Raw genomic sequence first — 23,427 nt, 5'->3', positions numbered from 1 at the left:
ATTTGACATCAAAGAATATCGCTCGTTGTTGTTCTTTTGGTCGTTTTGTCACATAAAAGGATCTCGCGCGTTATTGTTCTGTTGACTGTCAAGTTTCAGCCCAGGATGTCGCACGTTATTGTTCTGTTGACCGTCAAGTTTCAGCCCAGGATGTCGCACGTTGACTGTTATGTCAAATCGAAGGATCTCGTGCGTAATTGCACTATTACACCAAATTGTCTTGATGTTGTTCGTCATCGGTCTGTCAGCGTTGACTCACTCCTAAAATCACTAGTCTTCGTTTTACAAATAAGGAAATTTTCAACATTTTAACGTTCGTTTGAAAAATGTGCGCAAAATTATGAAGCTGTCGCAGTAACTAAGCATGTTCTCTCCTCGTTGGTCATCACATTGTGAGCTGCACATTATCGCACTTGTAAGCGTGCCACGCTGGCTTTATGACACACAAAAACTGATATAAGGAATCGATTCACCAGAGTAAGCGCCAGCCTTCATCAATCTGCCCTGAACAGACTCGTCCGTGTATTGTAGAGTTTGACACGTGATAACATCAACGTCTCGTGTTTAACTGGGGTTTCTCGAACACTTGTGCCATTTTGGACTTGCAGATTCTCGGCCTGTCCATGGCAGTGGCAGCGGCGTCGGCCGGAAGCTGTTCTGCGACTCGAAGACATGACTATGATTATACTGACGATGACGTGCGACTGCCATGGGACAAGAAAAAATCCAAGCAGGGTATGTATTATATTTCGGAGGTTGAGAAATAGAGATCTACAGATCTGTATCTATTCAAACTGTGTATACAGGCTACGAGAAAATCTAGTACAGCATTGCTAGTGCTTATCTATAAATAGCGTTCGAGGTTTTCCACTCTATTCTTCAGCACTGATTGCCAAAGTCAATAGCACAGCACTGTGGTTACAGCCCATCCTACACTGACCCTAGCTGTTCCGATGATGTTAAACCCGAACAACAATAGCCCAGTAATGTTTCTATAGCATATAATACAATCCGAGGTTTCCCGAATCATCACTTTGCATTCTCTGTGCAGACTGCTGTGGTGTACTGACAGCTACCGTTATGATCCATGAGTCATCATCGTCACATATTATTCACCTAATATAATAAGATGATGAAGCAAGTACCTTGTCTGATATCGAACTGGAATTCTAATTTGATCGATGAAAGGTGAATTATTATACGACATGGACTTTAAATTAAAAACACTCAGATCTGACTTTCACGAGATGAAAGCTGCACACCTTAAAATAAGGGAAAGGAAATATTTCCAATGCATTTTAAATATCAAACAATAGTTTATAATCAGCATTGCTGGTGATATGCTGATGGATGAGAATGATGTTAATGATGATGATGATGATGATGAGGTGTAAATAATGATGATGATGATGATGATGATGATTGATGATGATGATGATGATGATGATGATGATGATGATGATGATGATGATGTGTAAATAATGATGATGATGATGATGATTGATGATGATGATGATGATGATGATGATGATGATGATGATGATGATGTGTAAATAATGATGAGGAGGAGGATGAGGTGTAGATGATGATGATGATCGTGATGATCATGATGATGACAATGAGGTGTAAATGATGACAGATGACGATGATGATGACAATTAGGTATAAATAATGATGATGATGATGATGATTGATGACAATTAGGTGTAAATAATGATGTTGATGATGATGATAATGACGATGATTATAATGATCATGATGATGACAATGAGGTGTAAATGATGACAGATGACGATGAGGATGACAATTAGGTATAAATAATGATGACGATGATGATGATGATGATGATAATGATGATGAGGTGTAGATGATGATGACAGATGACGATGATGATGACAATGAGGTGTTAATGAATATGAGGATCATGATGATGATGTGTAAGTGATGATGATGATGAGGTGTAGATGATGATGATGATGATGATGACAGATGACGACGATGATGACAATGAGGTGTAAATGATGATGACAATGGGGTGTAAATGACGATGATAATTGATGACAATGAGGTGTAAATGACGATGATAATTGATGACAATGAGGTGTTGATGATGATGATGATGACAGTGAGGTGTAAATGATAATTGATGACAATGAGGTGTAAATGACGATGATAATTGATGACAATGAGGTGTAAATGATGATGATGATGACAGTGAGGTGTAAATGATGACTGATGACAATGAGGTGTAAATGATGATGATGACAATGAGGTGTAGATGATGATGATGATGATGATGATGATGATGATGATGATGATGATGATGAAAATGAGATGTAAATGATGATTGATGACAATGAGGTGTAAATGATGATTGATGAAAATGATGTGTGAATGATGATGACAATTAGGTGTAAATGATGATTGATGAAAATGATGTGTGAATGATGATGATGACAATGAGGTGTAGATGATGATGATGATGGTGATGATGAAAATGAGATGTAAATGATGATTGATGACAATGAGGTGTAGATGATGATGACGATGAGGTGTAAATGATGATGATGACAATGAGGTGTAAATGATGATTGATGAAAATGATGATGACGAAAATGAGGTGTAGATGATGATGATGACAATAGGTGTAATAATGATGATGGTGATGATGAAATGATGTGTGAATGATGATGATGACAATAGGTGTAAATGATGATTGATGTAGATGATGTGATGAAATGATGATATGATGATGATGACAATGAAGTGTAGATAATGATGATGGTGATGATGAGGTATAGATGATGATGACGATGAGGTGTAAATGATGATGATGACAATGAGGTGTAAATGATGATGACAATGAGGTGTAGATGTTGATGATGACAATGAGGTGTAGATGATGATGATGACAATGAGGTGTAGATGATGATGATGATTGATGACAATGAGGTGTAAATGATGATGATGACAATGAAGTGTAGATAATGATGATGGTGATGATGAGGTGTAGATGATGATGACAATGAGGTGTAGATGATGATGATGACAATGAAGTATAGATAATGATGATGGTGATGATGAGGTGTAGATGATGATGACGATGAGGTGTAAATGATGATGATGACAATGAGGTGTAAATGATGATGATGACAATGAGGTGTAGATGATGATGATGATGATGATGACAATGAGGTATAGATGATAATGATGACAATGAGGTATAGATGATAATGATGACAATGAGGTGTAGATGATGATGACAATGGGGTGTAGATGATGATGATTTATGACGAGGTGTAAATGATGATGACAATGAGGTGTAGATGATGATGACAATGGGGGGAAATGATGACGATGATGATGACAATGAGGTGTAAATGATGACAATGATGATGACAATGAGGTGTAAATGATGATGACTATGAGGTGTAGATGATGATGATGATGATAATGAGGTATAGATGATAATGATGACAATGAGGTGTAGATGGTGATGATGACAACGAGGTGTAAATGATGATGATGACAATGAGATGTAAATGATGATGATGATTTATGACGAGGTGTAAATGATGATGACAATGAGGTGTAGATGATGATGACAATGGGGGGAAATGATGACGATGATGATGACAATGAGGTGTAAATGATGACAATGATGACGACAATGAGGTGTAAATGATGATGACTATGAGGTGTAGATGATGATGATGATGATAATGATGATGACAATGAGGTGTTGATGATGATGATGATGATGATGATGATGATGATGATGATGATGATGATGATGATGATGACAATGAGGTGTAAATGATGATGATTTTTGACGAGGTGTAAATGATGATGATGACAATGAGGTGTAGATGATGACGATGATGATGACAATGAGGTGTAAATGATGATTGATGATAATGAGGTGTAAATGATGATGATGACAATGAGGTGTAGATGATGATGATGACAATGGAATGGGGTGTAAATGATGACGATGATGATGACAATGAGGTGTAAATGATGATGATGATTTATGACGAGGTGTAAATGATGATGACAATGAGGTGTAGATGATGATGACAATGGGGTGTAAATGATGACGATGATGATGACAATGAGGTGTAAATGATGACAATGATGACGACAATGAGGTGTAAATGATGATGACTATGAGGTGTAGATGATGATGATGATGATGATGATGATAATGATGACAATGAGGTGTAAATGATAATGATGATGATGAGGTGTTGATGATGATGATGATGATGATGATGATGATGATGATGATGATGATGATGATGATGATGATGATGATGACGATGATGATGACAATGAGGTGTAAATGATGATGATTTTTGACGAGGTGTAAATGATGATTGATGACAATGAGGTGTAAATGATGATGATGACAATGAGGTGTAGATGATGATGATGACAATGGAATGGGGTGTAAATGATGACGATGATGATGACAATGAGGTGTAAATGATGAAGATGATTTATGACGAAGTGTAAATGATGATGACAATGAGGTGTAGATGATGATGACAATGGGGTGTAAATGATGACGATGATGATGACAATGAGGTGTAAATGATGACAATGATGACGACAATGAGGTGTAAATGATGATGACTATGAGGTGTAGATGATGATGATGATGATAATGATGACAATGAGGTGTAAATGATAATGATGATGACAATGAGGTGTTGTTGATGATGATGATGATGATGATGATGATGATGATGATGATGATGATGATGATGATAACAATGAGGTGTAAATGATGATGATGACAATGAGGTGTAAATGATGATGATTTATGACGAGGTGTAAATGATGATTGATGACAATGAGGTGTAAATAATGATGATGACAATGAGGTGTAGATGATGATGATGACAATGGAATGGGGTGTAAATGATGAAAATGATGATGACAATGAAGTCTAAATGATGACAATGAGGTGTAGATGATGATGATGATGACATTGGGAGGATTTCTTCATAATTGGTGTGAAGTAGAAATGCATGAGTGTGGAAGGATGTTCACTTGTTTTGTTATGTTTATGTATTGTAACAATTTAATAAATAACAAATTTTTTTTTTTATCAAAAAAAAAAGATAATTTCAAAAAGTTATGTTCTTACTTTAAATCCTATATTGATCTGTCATTTCAAAACACTTATTTATTGTTTACTGCTATGTATGATGTATGTGATGTACTCAAGGCTCAATGCCTTAAAATTATATCATTATTACACATCAATAATCCTAATGTTGGTAAATGGTCTCCTAACTTTAGAGACAGGTGCTGGAACGAAGTTGTACTTGCCCATTTCTGGATGGGCAATTGACATAAAACACATTAGTGTCTATTGAACCTTAATGTAAAAAGGTGTGATGAACAATTCACGTTTAAACACTTGATATTACATTGCATTGACCTTCACCCTACACATTCCATTTCAAACTGCCAAATAAAATGACAGACTCTCTCTCAAATGACTTTTTTGGTTTTAACTGTATTACAATTACAACCTTTCTCCAGTGAATTTACACCCTCTCAAATGTTTTTTTTTTACCTGTAATATAGTTATACCCCTTTCTAGTGAATTTATGACCTAACGAGTTTATAAAGATAAAATTGATTTATGGCCAACCCTTGTCAACTGTACATATCTTAAGCATGAAACTACTGGTAAAGGATAATACTGAAGGGATTAACAGAAAAAATTGATAAAAAATTTATCAGTAAACAATCTTATATCTTATCATTTACAGGAAAGAACAAAAACACCAAAACATCCAAACAGACCTCGGTGAGCAGCTCCCCAAAGAAGGAGGATGAGACGAAAGAACCGAGTGCGAAGTGTAGTGTTTTGTAGCAGAGACGACAGTCTCATCATGGTGGTGTCTTTATCATGTCATATTGTCTCAGAGTGACAGGTTCTCACTGGTTGTACAGATAATATCAATGTATACAACATATTATGATACTGTTGTCACCCGAAGAGGAGGTTGAGGCCATATGTCAAATGCCATCAGAACGACCACCTTCCAGGGTCATATGGTTCCACATTGTCCATCCATTTTTTAGTTATAATGCTGTAACCAGAATTATTATTTCATCCAATTAAATGTAAAAATACCTTATTTGTATTTAATATTTCATTCCTAGTCTTGCTTTTTAGTGTGACATTATCCTTGTTGTAACTCGTGCTCCAACAAACAACAACGCAATTGCCGAGACTTATTTTGTTTGTTTGCCAATACTTCGGTTTAACAAGTTTCCATAGTACAACTTACTATCTCAATCTTGCTTACTTCATTCATTACTATCTACAGACGAGGAAATAAAGCTGTGTTGTTTTGTTTTTGTACTGTGTTATTGTTTGATTGTTTTGCTCTTTGTTATGATATCAAAGTGCACTTCCAGTCAAAGAATTAAATGTGTGTGACTGAAGTGTTGAGGAGAATTAAATTGGTTGAAGTCAATGCCAAATAGAAATGCATTGTCATTTCGATAAGACTACAAATAAGGACATGAGAGAAAACTTTGCTACAGGTTTTGATGATAAAACACAGCAAGTTGTAAAGAGAGGGACTGAAAACAAAATAATACTCTGGACAAGATTAAATTGCTGAAAAAGTTCATTAGTTCTTCCAAATATTTCTGAATCAAACTGCCATTCATGAAACCACAATTTCATACTATTGTCATAAAGATTATAAACTTGGAATGTCTTAAGAATTGAAATGTACACATACATTGTGTAAGGAAGTACATAGTTAGGTGTCAATTATTGTGATTTCTAATCAAGTTAATTAGGGAGTACTACATCCTATTAATAAAAACCTACAGCTTTAGGAAGATCACAATAGAACACTTTGGTGTTTTAAGTAGTACTGACCAGTAAAACAAGTTGGTCACATCACGATTGTTTATCTGAAATAAATATGCATGCAATTTGTGGTCTGTTGTACTGTAAACAACCCCATTCTCGACTAAAAGACAAGGGAGATAACTGTTAACAAGTCTATTTTCAAATAACATGGGTGATAACTGTTAATATCCCTTATCTAAAATAACTGAATAAGGGAATAACTACTCCCAAATGGCATACAAGGGGGATAACTGTTAACAGTCCAGCAATCAGTTGTTTCAGAGAATTTTATTATGATACTGGTATGAAGAAAATCTTTGATTTTTTCTGTATAATAAATTATTTAAACAACAAGAGTTATAAATACATTCAGTGATGAGAAAATAATGGTTCAAAGGATTGCACAAAAGAAGCTCTACAAACTCTCAAAATTATATGTGTATTTGATTTTTAAAACATTGACCAAGAAGTGAATAAAGTAAAAGTACACAACTGCTTTGGTAATGACAGCAAATACCTTTGAAACATTCAAAATCGTGTGTACTTATCATGTGTGGTAAGTTTCATCATCATACCAGGTAGTACAGTGTTTTCATGAAGAATGAATACATGACATGAATGGATTCATGAAAATAACTATTAAAAAACAATTAAATATCTACATTCATCAATACTGTCAGATTTAATCAATGGACATAAATGGATTCTTATTCATGATAAAAAAGGACAAAAACAAAATAGATAAATATTTATATTCATTAATGCTGTCAAATTTCTAAGAATTTGCAACAATGATTTCTTCATCCATCCAGAATAACTTGAGTTAACAGTAAATTAAGTACATGGCAAGTTCAGTACATTTCAACAGCTTACATCTTGGTAAAACTGAACAAATATTGTCACTTTATATCTCTCAAACACACCACATTGCATAGATTATTGTTGATATACTGTCAGCACTGACATATTACATACACTACTCAGAACTTGTTTCCCAGTAGAGCAAATATCCACTTTGGGATGTATAGAAATCCTGGTGTTAGCCTTCCAAGCCATTGTGTCTTTGGAGAGAACATCAAGCCTTGCTTAAGGTTCCTCACAGATATTCTCTCTTCACCTGAAAAACAAATTTACTAGAATAAGAAAGGAATGCTTCTCTTTATTGATTCTAAGTAAGAGTCTGATGACTTGACTTTCCGTATTAGTGTTGAACCAGGTTGAATATAGGGGCCTTTCAAGTTCAAATGTCAGTCTTTATCTAGGTGGCATACTTTACATATGTTTTCCATAGTTCTCTATAAAGTTTATTTTATCTATATTCAAATACTTGACAAAGTATTTCTAATTTTGCATAAAATTCAAATTCCTTTTCAGCATAACCTTATTAAACATTTGTTAATTAGAGTAAACCTTTTTAAAGTGATAGTTATGGTAACTGATATGTGACAGTCCAAATAAGCACTACAATCATTGTATATCTTTGTGAAGAGATTGACTGCCTACCTACAGAAGTGATATCTATTTTACTCTTCATACATACTTACCATCGATGTCCTTGAAACCATACTCATATCCAAGTTCAGCTGATAACAGAATCTTTCCAGTTTTCTTCATGATATTTGGGTCTAGTATATAGAAGATGTGATGATTTATTAAAACACACAATATAAAAGTTAAAATCATGAAGGAACAGGAGGCCCAAAGGGCCTGCATCACTCAGCTTGTAATCAATGCTCATCACAAATACAATCAATGTTCATCAAAAAGACATTTACACATACACCACTGACATTCATAGTGGGTACATCCAATTTTGAAAAATTTCTAAAACAAACTTTAGCTTCTTACATGCAACTCTATATAATAACAGTTATGATCTGGATTAAAGGTAAATATTGTTTATACATATTTTTTTTTCAAAATTTGTGAAGCTTTGACCAAGAAACACCTTGCAAACAAATATGCTTCTCTGTTTTTTTATTTCTGATCTACCAGCCAAATATTATGCTTTGTGTCAGAAGTTGCTTAAAGATTTGGACAAATCTGACCCCTGTAAACATGAACATGGGTCAAGATCATTGCTTTTGACAAACTTGATCACCTAAACTTGCCCTAACATCACAGCTCTAGGTCTGTTGCTTATTGAGAAGAAATCATGTAAAGAGAAAAGGTTACAGTGGACAGATGCCAAGCCACTGCATAGCTCACTGACCCTTCAGGCAAGTAAGCTGAAAATTCTACAGCTATATTTTGATTTTAAACTCTAAAATCTTTGTGCCTACCTAGGCATGGTAATCAACCCAGTTCAGTCAATATATATGATATACAGAATCAGTTCAAGGCGTGACTATTACTTATACATAATTAAGTAAAGCCAATTATGCAGAAATCAAAAAACTTAACTTTGGACAATTACCAAAACTAAACCAAGTCATTTTACTACAACTAGGTGTGGGTTATATAAGAAATCATAGCAATTTACAACAGAAAATTTTAAGTAACATCTTCAGTATTTAACTGAACTGACGATGCCAACATCAAATATAGTATAGGACCCAAAGTTATTAGAAGTTATAAACTAAGGGATACAAAAAGGATTGGTGAGTAGATGAACAGTAAATAACCTGTTAATGACTACAGTATATAGCTATGGTTCAGTTAGGTCAGTATATCTAACAGGTCATAAGATTCCTGAGTTTGTCAGTATCAGTAAGTGCTGTTAATGACTACAGTATATAGCTATGGTTCAGTTAGGTCAGTATATCTAACAGGTCATAAGATTCCTGAGTTTGTCAGTATCAGTAAGTGCTGTTAATGACTATATAGCTATGGTTCAGTCAGGTCTGTATATATAACAGATCATAAGATTCCTGAGTTTGTCAGTATCAGTAAGTGCTGTTAATGACTACAGTATATAGCTATGGTTCAGTTAGGTCAGTATATCTAACAGGTCATAAGATTCCTGAGTTTGTCAGTATCAGTAAGTGCTGTTAATGACTACAGTATATAGCTATGTTTCAGTTAGGTCTGTATATCTAACGGTTTGTCATCACAAGATTATATAGCTAGTTTGTCAGTATCAGTAAGTGCTGTTAATGACTACAGTATATAGCTATGGTTCAGTTAGGTCAGTATATCTAACAGGTCATAAGATTCCTGAGTTTGTCAGTATCAGTAAGTGCTGTTAATGGCTACAGTATATTGCTATGGTTCAGTCAGGTCTGTATATCATCTTACCTGCTCCCAGACAGACCACTGCTTTGCCAGAATATTCTATGGACTCTCCATTTTCAAAAGCCTTTTTGGCCTTAACGTTATCCTGTAGAGAAAATAAAGCATTATTTTATGTCGGGTGTATAACCGGCGGAGATGATGGGCCTTCCTCTCACTAGAATGTTGAAGGAAAGTTATGAATGGAGGAACACAAACAGATTGTCTATCTCTTATCCTTAGAATGTTGTGGTACAGTTCATAGTTGTTTAGACAAAGTTCTGATGTCATACTTTGATTTTTTACCTTAACCCTGGTAAGCTACTAGCCACAATATACCACTCGGCTATAGAGAACTTCTCTTTAGCTTGATTGGTTGAGCGTCAGAGTAGTACGCCAGGGGTCCCGGGTTCGATTCCTAGTGGAGGCATTGAAATAAATAATGATCTCCGTTACCTATGTGTACCTTAAACTTAAGGATATATGACTTGATTGGTCATTCATGGTAAGATATCTCTGCACTTTTTGAATTTTGATGGTTGAAGTTTATTACCATTACCCTGGTGTTTTATGTGTACTATTGCTCCTCATTCTGCATGCCTCATTCTGAATTTTAATCAGGTATTTAAGATGGCTGTCTGTGATCATTTTGGATAGCGACAGATCTTACTGTTATACCTCAAACAACTCCTGATGGGATGGTCTTGATGATTAATGAATATATTTAATAAAGGACCTTGGCTAGTGTTCTGAATTTTGAACAATATCCGATATTCAAGATGGCACTCACTTGGCAGACAAAAGAATATCACAAAAGAACACCACAAGACTTTGTCAGGTGACCTTAATACCATATTTAACCTATTGTAGTCATCCGCTTGTTCAACAAAATTATTCAAGGATCTTTACTACTTCAATGTATTTCCCCTGTTACAATTTGAACTCACCGTTTTATCCATTTTATGCTGACCGAGAAGGAAATTTATATTTTCCGTCTTGACGGCCCCAGGCCACAAACTAACCATAGCTACATTGTGTTTCTTCAACTCTACAGCACAATCCACAGCCATTCTATCACACTGTCAGACAAAGAGAACAATGACAAATTACAATATGTTGTGTATAAAAATAAGTAGTTTTATTGTATAATTGACCCAAATGAAATTGATTTGAAGTTGGTCAAAACATTGTTTGATTTCACTTTTGTATTTCATATTCCATTTTGCCTTTTGATACAGTTAAATTTATGTTTAAAAAAGTGATCCTTATTTTTTTGTACTCAGTATATATAAAATAGGTAGTTCTCCATAAAGACTTTCAGTTTGTATATAAAGAATGGGATCAAGGGATACTTGGATTGAGACATTGGGACAAGTTTTGTTACTATCAAATGTTACCAGTTACAAACAGATCCAGCAATATTTTTAAAACAAATCAATTTCATAATTCACTTAAGAATATTCTATTGTGAAACACTTTTTAGAAAAATATCTTCAATTTCACACTTTTAAAAAGATTCCCAAAAAACTCAAACAATTTTTACTATTTGAATGGAAGAAAAAATGTAAATAGCACTGCAATACTTACAGCCTCCTTGCCAATGCCATACGGCACATTGAAAAGATAGGAAAGTCCACCAAATGATGATATATTAACAATAAGTCCCTTTTTTCTGGGTACCATTATCTTGGCAGCATGGGTTGTACACAGGTAGTGGTTTCTAAATATCAATATTGTATAAAGTCAGACATCACTTGTAAATGATGGTACATGTACCGTATTTATCGTACAATCAGCCAATATATGACATTACACTTAAAGTCAGGAGAGTGGGCTTATTACAGGATAATGAAAAGGCATTGGTAAATTTTACAGACCAGGAACGAGTGGGCTTACTACCAGACAGGGGCTTATTGCCAGATAAAATGGTACTTAAATGACCACTACACAAAACTTTGGTAATACAAAGTATAAATTAACAAAGGAATTTACTTCTTTATATAATTGAGACTTTCTCAAATTTAAGGATGCAACACCAAATTATCTTTATCCTTACAAGTTTAACAATTACAGATGATATATTTTGTAAGATATTGTGAACAAAGGGACATAACTGTAATAGTTGGGTGACAAGAAATATTTACCACTGCATGCAGAATTTGGCTGTCGTTCGAGAATTATATAAAAGGAAAAATGCACTTAAATATATGAACAAGCACTTCATGGTTGAACGAGCAAAGGGCAGGATAATATCCCAGCATTTACTATAGACCATGTTTTACAGAATTGTTCATGACTATATTTAGAAAGATAAGAATGTTGCGTTTTGAAAAGCACGTGATTACATTGACAGAAGAGTCCAGTGTTCTAGGCTTTTGACACTGTCCCACTGTGTTGACAATTTAATGACAATATTACCTTAGTCCCACATTGTTGACAGTGTCCCACATATCCATAGGGAGTTCCCAAAATGGAACATTCAAATTGTTAAAGATAGCCTGCAAAACATGGTATCAGAATGGTAAATAAATAATAAGCATGCACTGACAGTCAAGAAATTACAATATTTGTCAATAATCTACAAAACACCTGACTCACTGGTCAAATTTCATGATGTACCCAAAAATATAATATAAATAACAAAATTGCTAATGATAAGGAATGTTTGGAATTTCTATTTTTAGCAACAGTGACTTGACCTCTGCATTGTCCAATCTGATGTTTTGTCTAAACCATTTGGATTTGTATGGTTGCTAGTAACAACATAGTGTTATCATACAATTCTTACTTCGACTGACCTTACACTGTAACTAGTGACATATTAGGCTTTTGTTCAAATTGATAAAAAACATTGATATTTTGTTTGAGAGCATGGTCATCTCATATTGCTAGTAATTGATTATGGAATTTAACAATCTTATCGTGTGTCCTCAAGAAAGTATTTTGAATAGTTAAAGCTAAATTTTAAAGAAAAAGAAATTTGTGACTGCCTCAGTCTAGGATCACATTTCAGGGCCTTTTATTTAAAAGTCAATATGGAATGAGGACTTTATGATTTATTTCACGATTAATACTGATTAATTAGTAAAAAATTCTGGAAATGATGTGTAAATAAGAATTTAAATAGAGAAGTAGACCCAACATTGTCCCCAAAATATTCACAAAAATTGTTAGATTTACATGACCAGCTATAAACATACTTCATAAAAATTCAACCTTAATACCTTGACAGCGTTGTAGGCGTTATTGACGAGGATATCCAACTGACCATCCTGCTCCCTCTTGACTTTGTCAAAAAGCTGTTCTATTTCTTCATCTTTGGTGTGGTCACATTGTACAGGAATACACTTCCCTCCCCTCTCCTCTATCTGTAAATTTTATAAAGTGGTCACATTGCAGAGGTATACACTTCTCTCCTCTACATGTGATATTTATATAGTGGTCAAATTGTACAGGTATACATTTCCCTCTCCTCTACCTGTGATATCTATATAGTGGTCAAATTGTACAGGTATACATTTCCCTCTCCTCTACCTGTGATTTCTATATAGTGGTCACATTGTACAGGTATACATTTCCCTCTCCTCTACCTGTGATATTTATATAGTGGTCACATTGTACAGGTATATATTTCCCTCTCCTCTACCTGTGATATTTATATAGTGGTCACATTGTACAGGTATATATTTCCCTCTCCTCTACCTGTGATATTTATATAGTGGTCACATTGTACAGGTATACATATCCCTCTCCTCTACCTGTGATATATATATATATGTATCTGTAATGACATATACATTGTAATTGTACTTATCTATCAAAGAATAAGGTCACACCTTGTAATAAGACCACCCATATCTATTTCTGTACTGCATAATTAAAAGCATTTGCTATATCACCATCCTGAATGAGCCCAGCCACTACTTGTGTCATAATTTGCCCTCTAGACTTAATGCCAGATAACTATATATCATTTACCTGCTTAGCTGTATCAGTGAGTGACCCTCCTACTGCATTGTCCTTGGCAGCTACTAATGTCCTACCTGTAAAAAAATCAGTGAACATTTTCTCACCCTGTAACGAGGTTAAAGAGTATAAATAACTTTATCTTCTGTCTGCTTCTACCAACTCATTTTCAAAGAGCTCAAAGATGAAAAAGATGACATTCACCTTTTAATACGTAACTTTTAATGCTTATCTATAAAGTTTAATGATACAATGTTGGCCTCAATATCACTTGCATGAGCCTTTATGAAGGCAGACAAGTAATGTTTTATTTTCATTATTTCTCTATAGTGTAGATTTGTTACAAAACTATGTCCTTTCCCAATCACTTGGAAGGCTCCAGTCACTATCCTCTGATATAGACAGTAGCCCCAGCCTCTCCCAGCTGTAAAGCTATACCTTTCCCAATCCCTCGGTTGGATCCGGTCACTATACTTACCTGTGATGTAGACAGTAGCCCCAGCCTCTCCCAGCTGTAAAGCTATACCTTTCCCAATCCCTCGGGTGACTCCGGTCACTATACTTACCTGTGATATAAACAGTAGCCCCAGCCTCTCCCAGCTGTAAAGCTATACCTTTCCCAATCCCTCGGTTGGATCCGGTCACTATACTTACCTCTGATATAGACAGTAGCCCCAGCCTCTCCCAGCTGTAAAGCTATACCCTTCCCAATCCCTCGGGTGGCTCCGGTCACTATACTTACCTCTGATATAGAGAGTAGCCCCAGCCTCTCCCAGCTGTAAAGCTATACCTTTCCCAATCCCTCGGGTGACTCCGGTCACTATACTTACCTGTGATATAGACAGTAGCCCCAGCCTCTCCCAGCTGCTAAGCTATACCCTTCCCAATCCCTCGGGTGACTCCGGTCACTATACTTACCTGTGATATAGACAGTAGCCCCAGCCTCTCCCAGCTGCTAAGCTATACCCTTCCCAATCCCTCAGGTGGCTCCGGTAAAAATACTTACCTGTGATATAGACAGTAGCTCCAGCCTCTCCCAGCTGTAAAGCTATACCTTTCCCAATCCCTCGGGTGGCTCCGGTCACTATACTTACCTGTGATATAGACAGTAGCTCCAGCCTCTCCCAGCTGTAAAGCTATACCCTTCCCAATCCCTCGGGTGGCTCCAGTTACTATACACACTTTGCCAGCAAGCTTTCTTCCCAAAGAAGCCATCTCCTGTATACATACCAAAGATATTGCCATAAAATGGGTCTGTAGTAATCTTATGGCTGTTTTTTTCTGTTTATATATATATATATATAAAACTTAATAGCTTAATTGCTTTTGACTTGACTACATCACATAAATCTAAAGAGGCAGAACATGTAGTAAATGTAACACATGTAAAGGCATATCTGGATTGGTAGGGAGTCTTGAGCCCATTATCAGGTTGGAAACACCCTTGGAAATTAGATCTGTCTCCATTTTGCAAGACTTCTATATATTTTACACTTAGTGTGTCCTATATATTGAACCATCATTTCAGTATAGGGTATAACAACAACAGATGTTGTTTATAACAATGTAAAGATGTGTGATTATGAATAATATGTTTATAAAGGGCACACTCAGTTATAAAAATAACCGCGTCTTGTAAAATGGAGATAGTCTCAACTTTCTAAGCGTTTTCTCAGTCTGATGCTTGGGGTATAAATAAAGATTTTTATTCTGCAACTTGCACTGTTGGAATACACCTACCATAATATGTTTGCTGTATTTTGCAGCAATGGAAAACAGCTGTATTTTAGCCTGTGCATCAATTGGACAGAATTTCATCAGAAATTGCTTTAAAATTATGTTTAACAATAAAAAATAGCTGTTGAAATAAGTGACTTCATATGCACAAAATTATAATAAGGTTATTTACAGAAATTCATAAAATTGCTGTCATATTTGTTGAAGTTTGGAACCATATTTCTGATTGGAGCAATTATTCTGGCGTCATCAGGCAAAACTCAGCATAACTTTAATGTCAGGTAAACAAAGATTGAACAACAAAATGATGAAGTTTTGATTGTCTGATTTCCAGTGAATGTTGCAGGATAAATAGAATATAAGACCAGTATTTTCAAATATAAGCGACATTTTTACTCACCACTTTTGTCTTTTTTCACCCTTGCCAAAATCCAGCTTATATTCTAAGACACTATGTAATCTGTATATAATCAAGTTATCATGATTTCCTTTTGAAAAATGCATCCTCTTGGCTCATGAGGTTAATATCACAAACAGACACGAGACTGAAAAGCTGAGTTGACAATGATGAAGTGGGGTACAAAGGACACCACAACAACACTCTTGGTTTTGACAGAGACTGCAGATGTCAGATTTTCTAACCTATTGCACAATTATTGGTAACAGAAATTGGGAAAAACCATTGTTATTAAATATGCTGGTAAAAATTAATATTATCTTAAATATAGGAACCTCATTACAACAAGCAGAAATTGTAGGAGTGCTGGTTATTTTGGGAAGACTCCACCACAACTGGTAAAACTGGACATTTACACAATCGCAATAGTGCAAAAAGACTCTGACAGTAATAACACCGAACCAATTCTGAGACATGTGATGTCAATGAGGCATGGAAATCTAGGTGTCTTCCCATTGATAATCAAAGTTTGTCTCTAAAGTGATGGAAAGTCAAAGGCCAAAGTACTCAATAAGCAGTTCAGTTTTGTCTGATACCACAATATTTACTACTGTTACAAGTTCACATTGAAGAGAGCATTGTGGATATTGAGAATCAGCAATAAAGTTATCACTGAGTTGCACAGACTTCAAAAGTAATTTTCTGAAATCAGGAAATAATTCCCCAGCTCTTCTGATATTTCAGACCACATTTGGTGTAAATTCATTCAAGCATTAAAGCATAAAGGAAGAGAAGTGTTCTGAAGTAAAATTATTGACTAACTTCCCCATTTGGGGCCCCATCCCTAAGTCCCCAGGGGTCTAATCAACTTTCTGAATTTAAGAAATAATTGCCTACCCAAACCAAGGAATCCGGCCAAAACTTGTTGAAATCCACCAAGTCAGAAAGGAGGAGTAGGGCTTTAAAGCTAATTTCTGGACCTCCCCCTTTCGGGCCCTGTTCCTCGACCCCAAGGTGTCAAATCAAAATTCTGAATTTAACACCCAATGATGCATCAGACCAAATTTGGTTGAAATCAATCACTGTATAAAAAGGAGTAGGGTTTTAAAGAGAAAGTTTACATACGATGCATGACGCATGACAGATGGCGCATGACAACGGACGAAGTACAATGGCTACAGGTAATCTTGACCATTCAGGTCAGATGATTGTAAAAGGAGATTGTCAACTACTGTCCTATTTTTCTGACCTCTCTCTTAAGCTAAATCTTGATCGTCACTGCATTTTGCCACTTCTAAATCAAGAATTCAGTGCCTGATACTCATGTAAAATCCAGCTACAGACCAATGACCTAGCTTGTCACAAACTTGCGACATAAAAGCATTGGACACTATGTCCGAACAAAATCTCTTACACAGGCTGGACTCGTATGGGATAAAATTCAATGTAACTTACACCTATGAGTAAGTACTTTCCTCTGTGAGGAACATGTACATTGCGCATGTAGCCTATATTGTTCAGCAAAACATAAAAAGTCAACAGGACCAATTGAAATATTGGACTTATCCAATGGTTTGAATACGCTGTATTTCTATGAATTGAGATATTGTGCATCGAAGATCAACTCTATTTCATCGATTGTTTACCAAATACATGTCTCATAGCATAGAGTGACGGTGATAAATTAGTAATAAATAAATTAAATCATTATATATTTTCATACAGTATCAATATCTTTTATTTAAATTAATAGCTATAAGTATGAATACAGAACAAAAAAATGTAATGTGAAACATGTCATTGCAGCTCACACATGGATGCACTGTGACGTCGTACTAGAAGTAATACTAATACTGTGCTCACATTTATATCCTTAATAAGTCCAGTCAACAGTATTTTAAAATAAAATTCGAATTCATATTCATGAACATTCTAACATTATGTTGATATAACATTGATAGCACTGAGCTGGATTACAAAAAGATGAAGGCCGTGGCAATGTCACTAAATCATGACAACACACCAACAGCAATGTAAGAGCTTATACTGTAAACTATAAAGAAACTAAACTTTGTATATGTATATGCATATCCAGTTAATGTATTCTATAATAAAATAACGTGTCAACGACAAACTAGTATTTTTATTAATCTGAATCTGCATGGCAGTTATCACATGTATTTTCCTTCTGGTTTCGACCAGCCATGCACATAAAAAAAGTAAACAGAACACAGTAGATTTATGGCTAACAGACTACAGTGTATTTTTAGCCTAATTCTTTCTAAATTCAAACTTTCACCTGTGCACATGCACATAAAAAAAGTAAACAGAACACAGTAGATTTATGGCTAACAGACTACAGTGTATTTTTAGCCTAATTCTTTCTAAATTCAAACTTTCACCTGTGCACATGCACATAAAAAAAGTAAACAGAACACAGTAGATTTATGGCTAACAGACTACAGTGTATTTTTAGCCTAATTCTTTCTAAATTCAAACTTTCACCTGTGCACCTGTATGGTTGCAACAATAAAGGTTCCATTGAAAATTACAATACCGCTTGTTAACACAGATATGGCTGACTGAGTCATCCAGGTTTAATTTACTGAGACAAAGACGAGAAAAAATCAGGACAGAACAAAACATTCGACTGAACTGTTGAATTTGATTCAAGTGTGTTTGACACAAGTGAGTTTTACAGTAGGTGGTTGTACAAAGAGAAACTTCAATAGAACCTGAGGGGTCTGTCGCTGTGATATCTACTCTTTTTGAGTCACATAAATGATATGCCCTTGTACCCAAATGACAATTGCTTGTTGTATTTTACCATATCTCGTACCACCATCCCTGCAGGGACAGGATCTTTACTTCTCACTTTGTTATTATTGATACAACAGGACCTTGTTGTTTAGTTGCTTCTAACCAATAGCTGTTTGTTTATTTGTTTGTTTACAAGGACGCGTTACACGTGTATGGCATTTATCGGTTATTTGTACCTTACGAGACAGGAAACCAAAGTGGACATCAAAAGTTTGCCTCTTGCTTACTTTTGTTAACGATATACGGTCAATCGTATGGTAGCATTCATTAAGAAGGGCAAGTATAAAAGAGTAGTTCAGCATCTTCAACAGATTGGTGAACAAATCAACTTCTCCTGGGGAGGATGCTACAGTAGTGATTCTGTTAACAATACCCAGTAGTGCTACATCAGCTCATATATATAGACTCTATAGTATAAATAGGATGTGTATTACCAGAGAATAGTCAGGAGTTTTAAGCTAAGACATCCATAAGAAACCTGTATATACCTGCTAGCTCCAGACCTTTAGGAAGTTAGGAGTATGTGGTCCTTCCGTACTTCTGATAGGTAGCATAGCATTACACATGTGCGGTGTAGGCAGAGTTTAGGTATGCTTATATTTGGATGCTATACTATAGTTTAGTTACTTAGCAGTTTGTCAATAGTTGGCACTAATGTTATAATCCTACATTGTTATACTTATACATATTCACTATGTCCTGTTAATAAATATTTGTTTGTATATATTGGACCACCTTATTGGATACACCTGTGTTTCCGCTACATCCAAGTGGTCAAATCTGAATTTAAAAGGCCAATAACTTTGAAGGGGAGGTCCAGAGGGAACTGTTGTGATGGCTGGTGACTCCAAAGCAAAGCCATACAGTCACATTTTGGAATTAACATATGTGCTGGCCAGCCAGCCGCTGCCCTCTATCAACTTACTCTGCGCACACATAGGGTGTATCTGTGGCCAGAGCGCAAGTGTCAGAGGTGTACAGAGATGCGTGACATGCCACCCCCTGTTATATTACAAATGATACACATTGTAATATTCAGGAACAGGGATTTGTTACAAATGATGTATAAAAGTCATAATATATCAGATATGTCACATGTACATCGAGGCACAAGAGTTTGCCAAATCGGACAGGTCAGATTCATTTCCTACTCTCGACCCATCTGAGCATCGTTTGTATTCACACAGAGACCGTATCTTGCATTGCAGGTGATTACACTATAAATCCTGCTTACCTGTCCCTGCTTGATTTTTACTTCCAAAGGCTTACACTGTGCATTGTATGGTTTATTGCACTGTAAACAAATAGGACGTTATGTTTTTGTTTTCAATAACGGTATTGTGAATATGCATTACAATTTTTCTGTAATGTGAGGGCACGTTGGAGTTCCAGTGCATCCTTATATACATGTATCCTTGGTGCAGTAATTTTGGATCCCTTAAGAAACATTTCTTGCTAGCTATGCTATGTCGACGAATTACCACCAAAAAATACATAAATGAATTCATATGTGAAACTGATCAATGAAACACTAGCATTTGTCTCAAAGACATCCATAGATCCAGTTTCAAATTCGCTTATCTAAAATGGTCTGTACCGGACATGTGACCGCACTTTCTATTCTGATGACACCACTAAATCACAGAGATGCTAGAGTTAGCTTAGTGTGACCCTGAAGTACACATCACATAAAAACATCATTTGAACGGGAATGACTTGTTGAAAACCTAAATCAAAATATATTCATGGTGTGAAAGAGGTGGATATCTGTGTTTATGAATCACAGAATGGAGCATTTCTAAACGGTTAGGTCTTAATTTTAATGTTTGATAATTTTTTAACTCAAGTGAGCCATATTTCTTGGTAAACGTTTTTTTTTATATAACACAACCTATTTAAATAAAGTTGATTTTTCATCTCTGGGCCCACAACTTACTAGATTTAGTTAAATAAAATCTGAAATTAGTAATCAAAAATGATAATTTGAAAATATTTTGTTTCAAAATAAGACATGCATGTTTGGATTTTCGTAACCAAAAAGTTGTGATGTATGGCAAGCCGTTTTAACATTTAATCCTATTTCCTCTTAAGGGGATAGTTTTTTCACTTAAGTGAAAAACAATTGCACTTAAGAGGAAATGAAACATAATGCAAATTATTAATACAACTTAAGGGGGAGAAAATCACTTAAGGGATTCTTTTTTTCACTTAAGTGAAATAAATCATAATGCATAATAATGTTTATTTCCCTTAAGTTTAAAAGAATTTCACTTAAGTGAAAAAGTGATATGTGCTGACATAATGCTAAATTACATTCACTTAAGGGATATTTTTTCCACTTAAGGTAAATAAAACAGTCAGTATGCTATCCACCCCCATTTCAAAATGGGAAATCGACCAGAGAAAGCGAATCTGATTGGTCAGATAGAAAATACCAAATGATTGGTTAATAAAATGGATTAGTCCAAAACTGTTGAAGAAGGTAGGTGTTCATACATCCCACTGCTTGTTTAAATTCACTTAAGTGAAAACGATTTTAACTTAAGTGAAATAATAAACCTCTTAAGACTTATAAAAATTATTTCACTTAAGTGAAATAATCATAATGCGAAAAGATGTTTAATTACCTTAAGACAAAAATAATTTCACTTAAGTGAAATAAATATATTCCACACTTCATCTTAAGAGGAAATAGAAATAATGTTAAAACGGCTTGCCATATGAATTACATTTATCACCATTTTTATTCTCTCTGGGAGCGTGACATGTTACAGAAACCAAAATGATCCGAGTGTAAGGTCACGAAGGTCAATAGTTCATGTGATATGGCCGTTCTGAAATACTTAACGGTCCGGAACCGATGTGCAGACGAAATTTATCACAAACCAGAGAATTATCGAATTTCTAACATCCTGGTTACCGTATGCAGATGTCAATGTATACGAAAAAAAATTTGAAGATCTGGAGACGCGATTTTTGCATCTAAGCTGATATCATTCTCCACTTACGTTTTTTTTTTTTTTTGAGCTTAACGTCCTTGTTCCGGTTAAAACCGAGCCTAGGACACCTCCACTTACGTAACACTGCTGTCACCAGTTAAACCAGCTAACGTATCCGGTGTATTCCTGTACTACAGCATTAGTTTTCACAAGTCTGAACCTTGGACCGCACTGGGCCGCTTTTGTTTATGTGGCAGGTTTCGTTCCGCATAAAAGCTCGCCCCGCGTGCAAATATGGCGACCAATGACAAACTTTACCAGACACTTCGCCGTGAATATTTGTACTTTGAAAGATTTCTAGTTTTAATACATTGTTTTTGGACATCGACAATAATAATGACTTTGTAACAGCATAGCTTTGTTAAGAAAAAAAAAAAAAACACACACACACACACACACACGAAATCTAATGTAGATACTTTCAACAGGGACGCATAATCTATGTATGATATGTCCCAGCTTTCAATAAAGAATAAAAATATATTAACAGATTACTTTCTATATTATAAACTCTCCTGCAAAGTCAACACAAGACGAGGAAATTTTTCAAAATTATTTTCAGATAAGGATAAAACATCCGTATTTATAATCTGATTCAGCTATAAATCATTATGCAGTTATTATTTTTATTACTATTATTTAAAGAGCCAGACCCACTCCTCGACCGATATTATCTTATATAAAAACAGGATTGTAAATAAATCTGCCGTCTTCCAACATGGCAGAAAGCGTGCGAGGAAAGCGGAGAAGAAACGTGTTATGGCGGACGCTGAGGCGAAAAGAAGGGAAATGGCGCCCTCGACCTGCTGGTTCATACTATGTATCGCTCTCTGTTTGGCTCTCTCGTGTAGTATCACTCTAAAATCATAGTAATAAATACTCTTATCATCGAATATTCGCTTTAGATAGATCCACGTTCGTTACTGTATCATAGCCCCCATTTGAGGGCCTCTTTGCGATTTTTCTCGTAATCTGCATCTTTGTGCGTCATATCTAAGCATTGACAGATGTGATCAATACATACGTTAGATGATTTCCATACAGGATATATAGAGTATTGATTGCATTTATCGGTAAAATCTCTTTACAAGCGATGTCACATGGACGTACTACTCACCTCTTCCTCTATTCTTGTTTTGGTTCTGACCGCGTCTGAACGTATTACGTGACTTTTCCTCGTCAATATTTATTTCTTGGTAATGATAATGAGATCCGGTACAGTTACAATTTCAAGTTCGAAACTTTATACAAGTCTTTATTTACATAATTATTATCTATTAGTATACTACGAAAGCCTAATGGTGTCAAAGCAGAAAAATTAAAACGTGGAAACATGCAATAACGCGAAATAAACATGTGAATACGTAAATAAACTCGAAGTAATGTGTTTTTACGTAATAACGCGA

The 23,427-nt window shown here is 35.3% G+C and overlaps 1 protein-coding gene and 1 long non-coding RNA gene across 2 annotated transcripts; one reads left to right on the top strand and one right to left on the bottom strand.

The window, feature by feature from the left end:
• Positions 1-392: 392 nt before the first annotated feature.
• On the top strand, positions 393-6,385 carry LOC132555006 (uncharacterized). Its single transcript, XR_009554410.1, has 2 exons — positions 393-735; positions 5,790-6,385. It is a non-coding gene; the product is annotated as an uncharacterized LOC132555006 (long non-coding RNA).
• Positions 6,386-7,630: 1,245 nt separating this feature from the next.
• Positions 7,631-22,204, bottom strand: LOC132555005 (dehydrogenase/reductase SDR family member 1-like). Its single transcript, XM_060219336.1, has 10 exons — positions 22,100-22,204; positions 15,163-15,286; positions 14,081-14,145; positions 13,327-13,470; positions 12,521-12,600; positions 11,690-11,822; positions 11,050-11,181; positions 10,130-10,211; positions 8,437-8,517; positions 7,631-8,009 (listed from the first exon to the last, which is right to left on the bottom strand). Exons 2-10 carry the CDS (start codon positions 15,281-15,283, stop codon positions 7,873-7,875), a joined length of 975 nt encoding a protein of 324 aa, XP_060075319.1. The 5' UTR covers positions 15,284-15,286; positions 22,100-22,204; the 3' UTR covers positions 7,631-7,872.
• Positions 22,205-23,427: the final 1,223 nt, after the last annotated feature.

The sequence above is a fragment of the Ylistrum balloti genome, unplaced genomic scaffold (assembly GCF_031769215.1).
Source record: "Ylistrum balloti isolate Yb309-2 unplaced genomic scaffold, AGI_CSIRO_Ybal_v1 Utg370450, whole genome shotgun sequence".
Classification (NCBI taxonomy): domain Eukaryota; kingdom Metazoa; phylum Mollusca; class Bivalvia; order Pectinida; family Pectinidae; genus Ylistrum; species Ylistrum balloti.
Note: the sequence above shows the minus strand (reverse complement) of the source record. Positions and strands in the feature narration are given on the sequence as shown.

Bases quoted from the DNA above. Each gene is read 5' to 3' on its own strand.
- LOC132555005 (XM_060219336.1), bottom strand. From the start codon at position 15,283: ATGGCTTCTTTGGGAAGAAAGCTTGCTGGCAAAGTGTGTATAGTAACT. The intron at 12,601-13,326 runs GTATTAAGGTTG...CATGTTTTGCAG, and splicing joins ACGCCTACAACGCTGTCAAG to GCTATCTTTAACAATTTGAA. The intron at 8,518-10,129 runs GTAAGATGATAT...TCTATATACTAG, and splicing joins AGTGGTCTGTCTGGGAGCAG to ACCCAAATATCATGAAGAAA.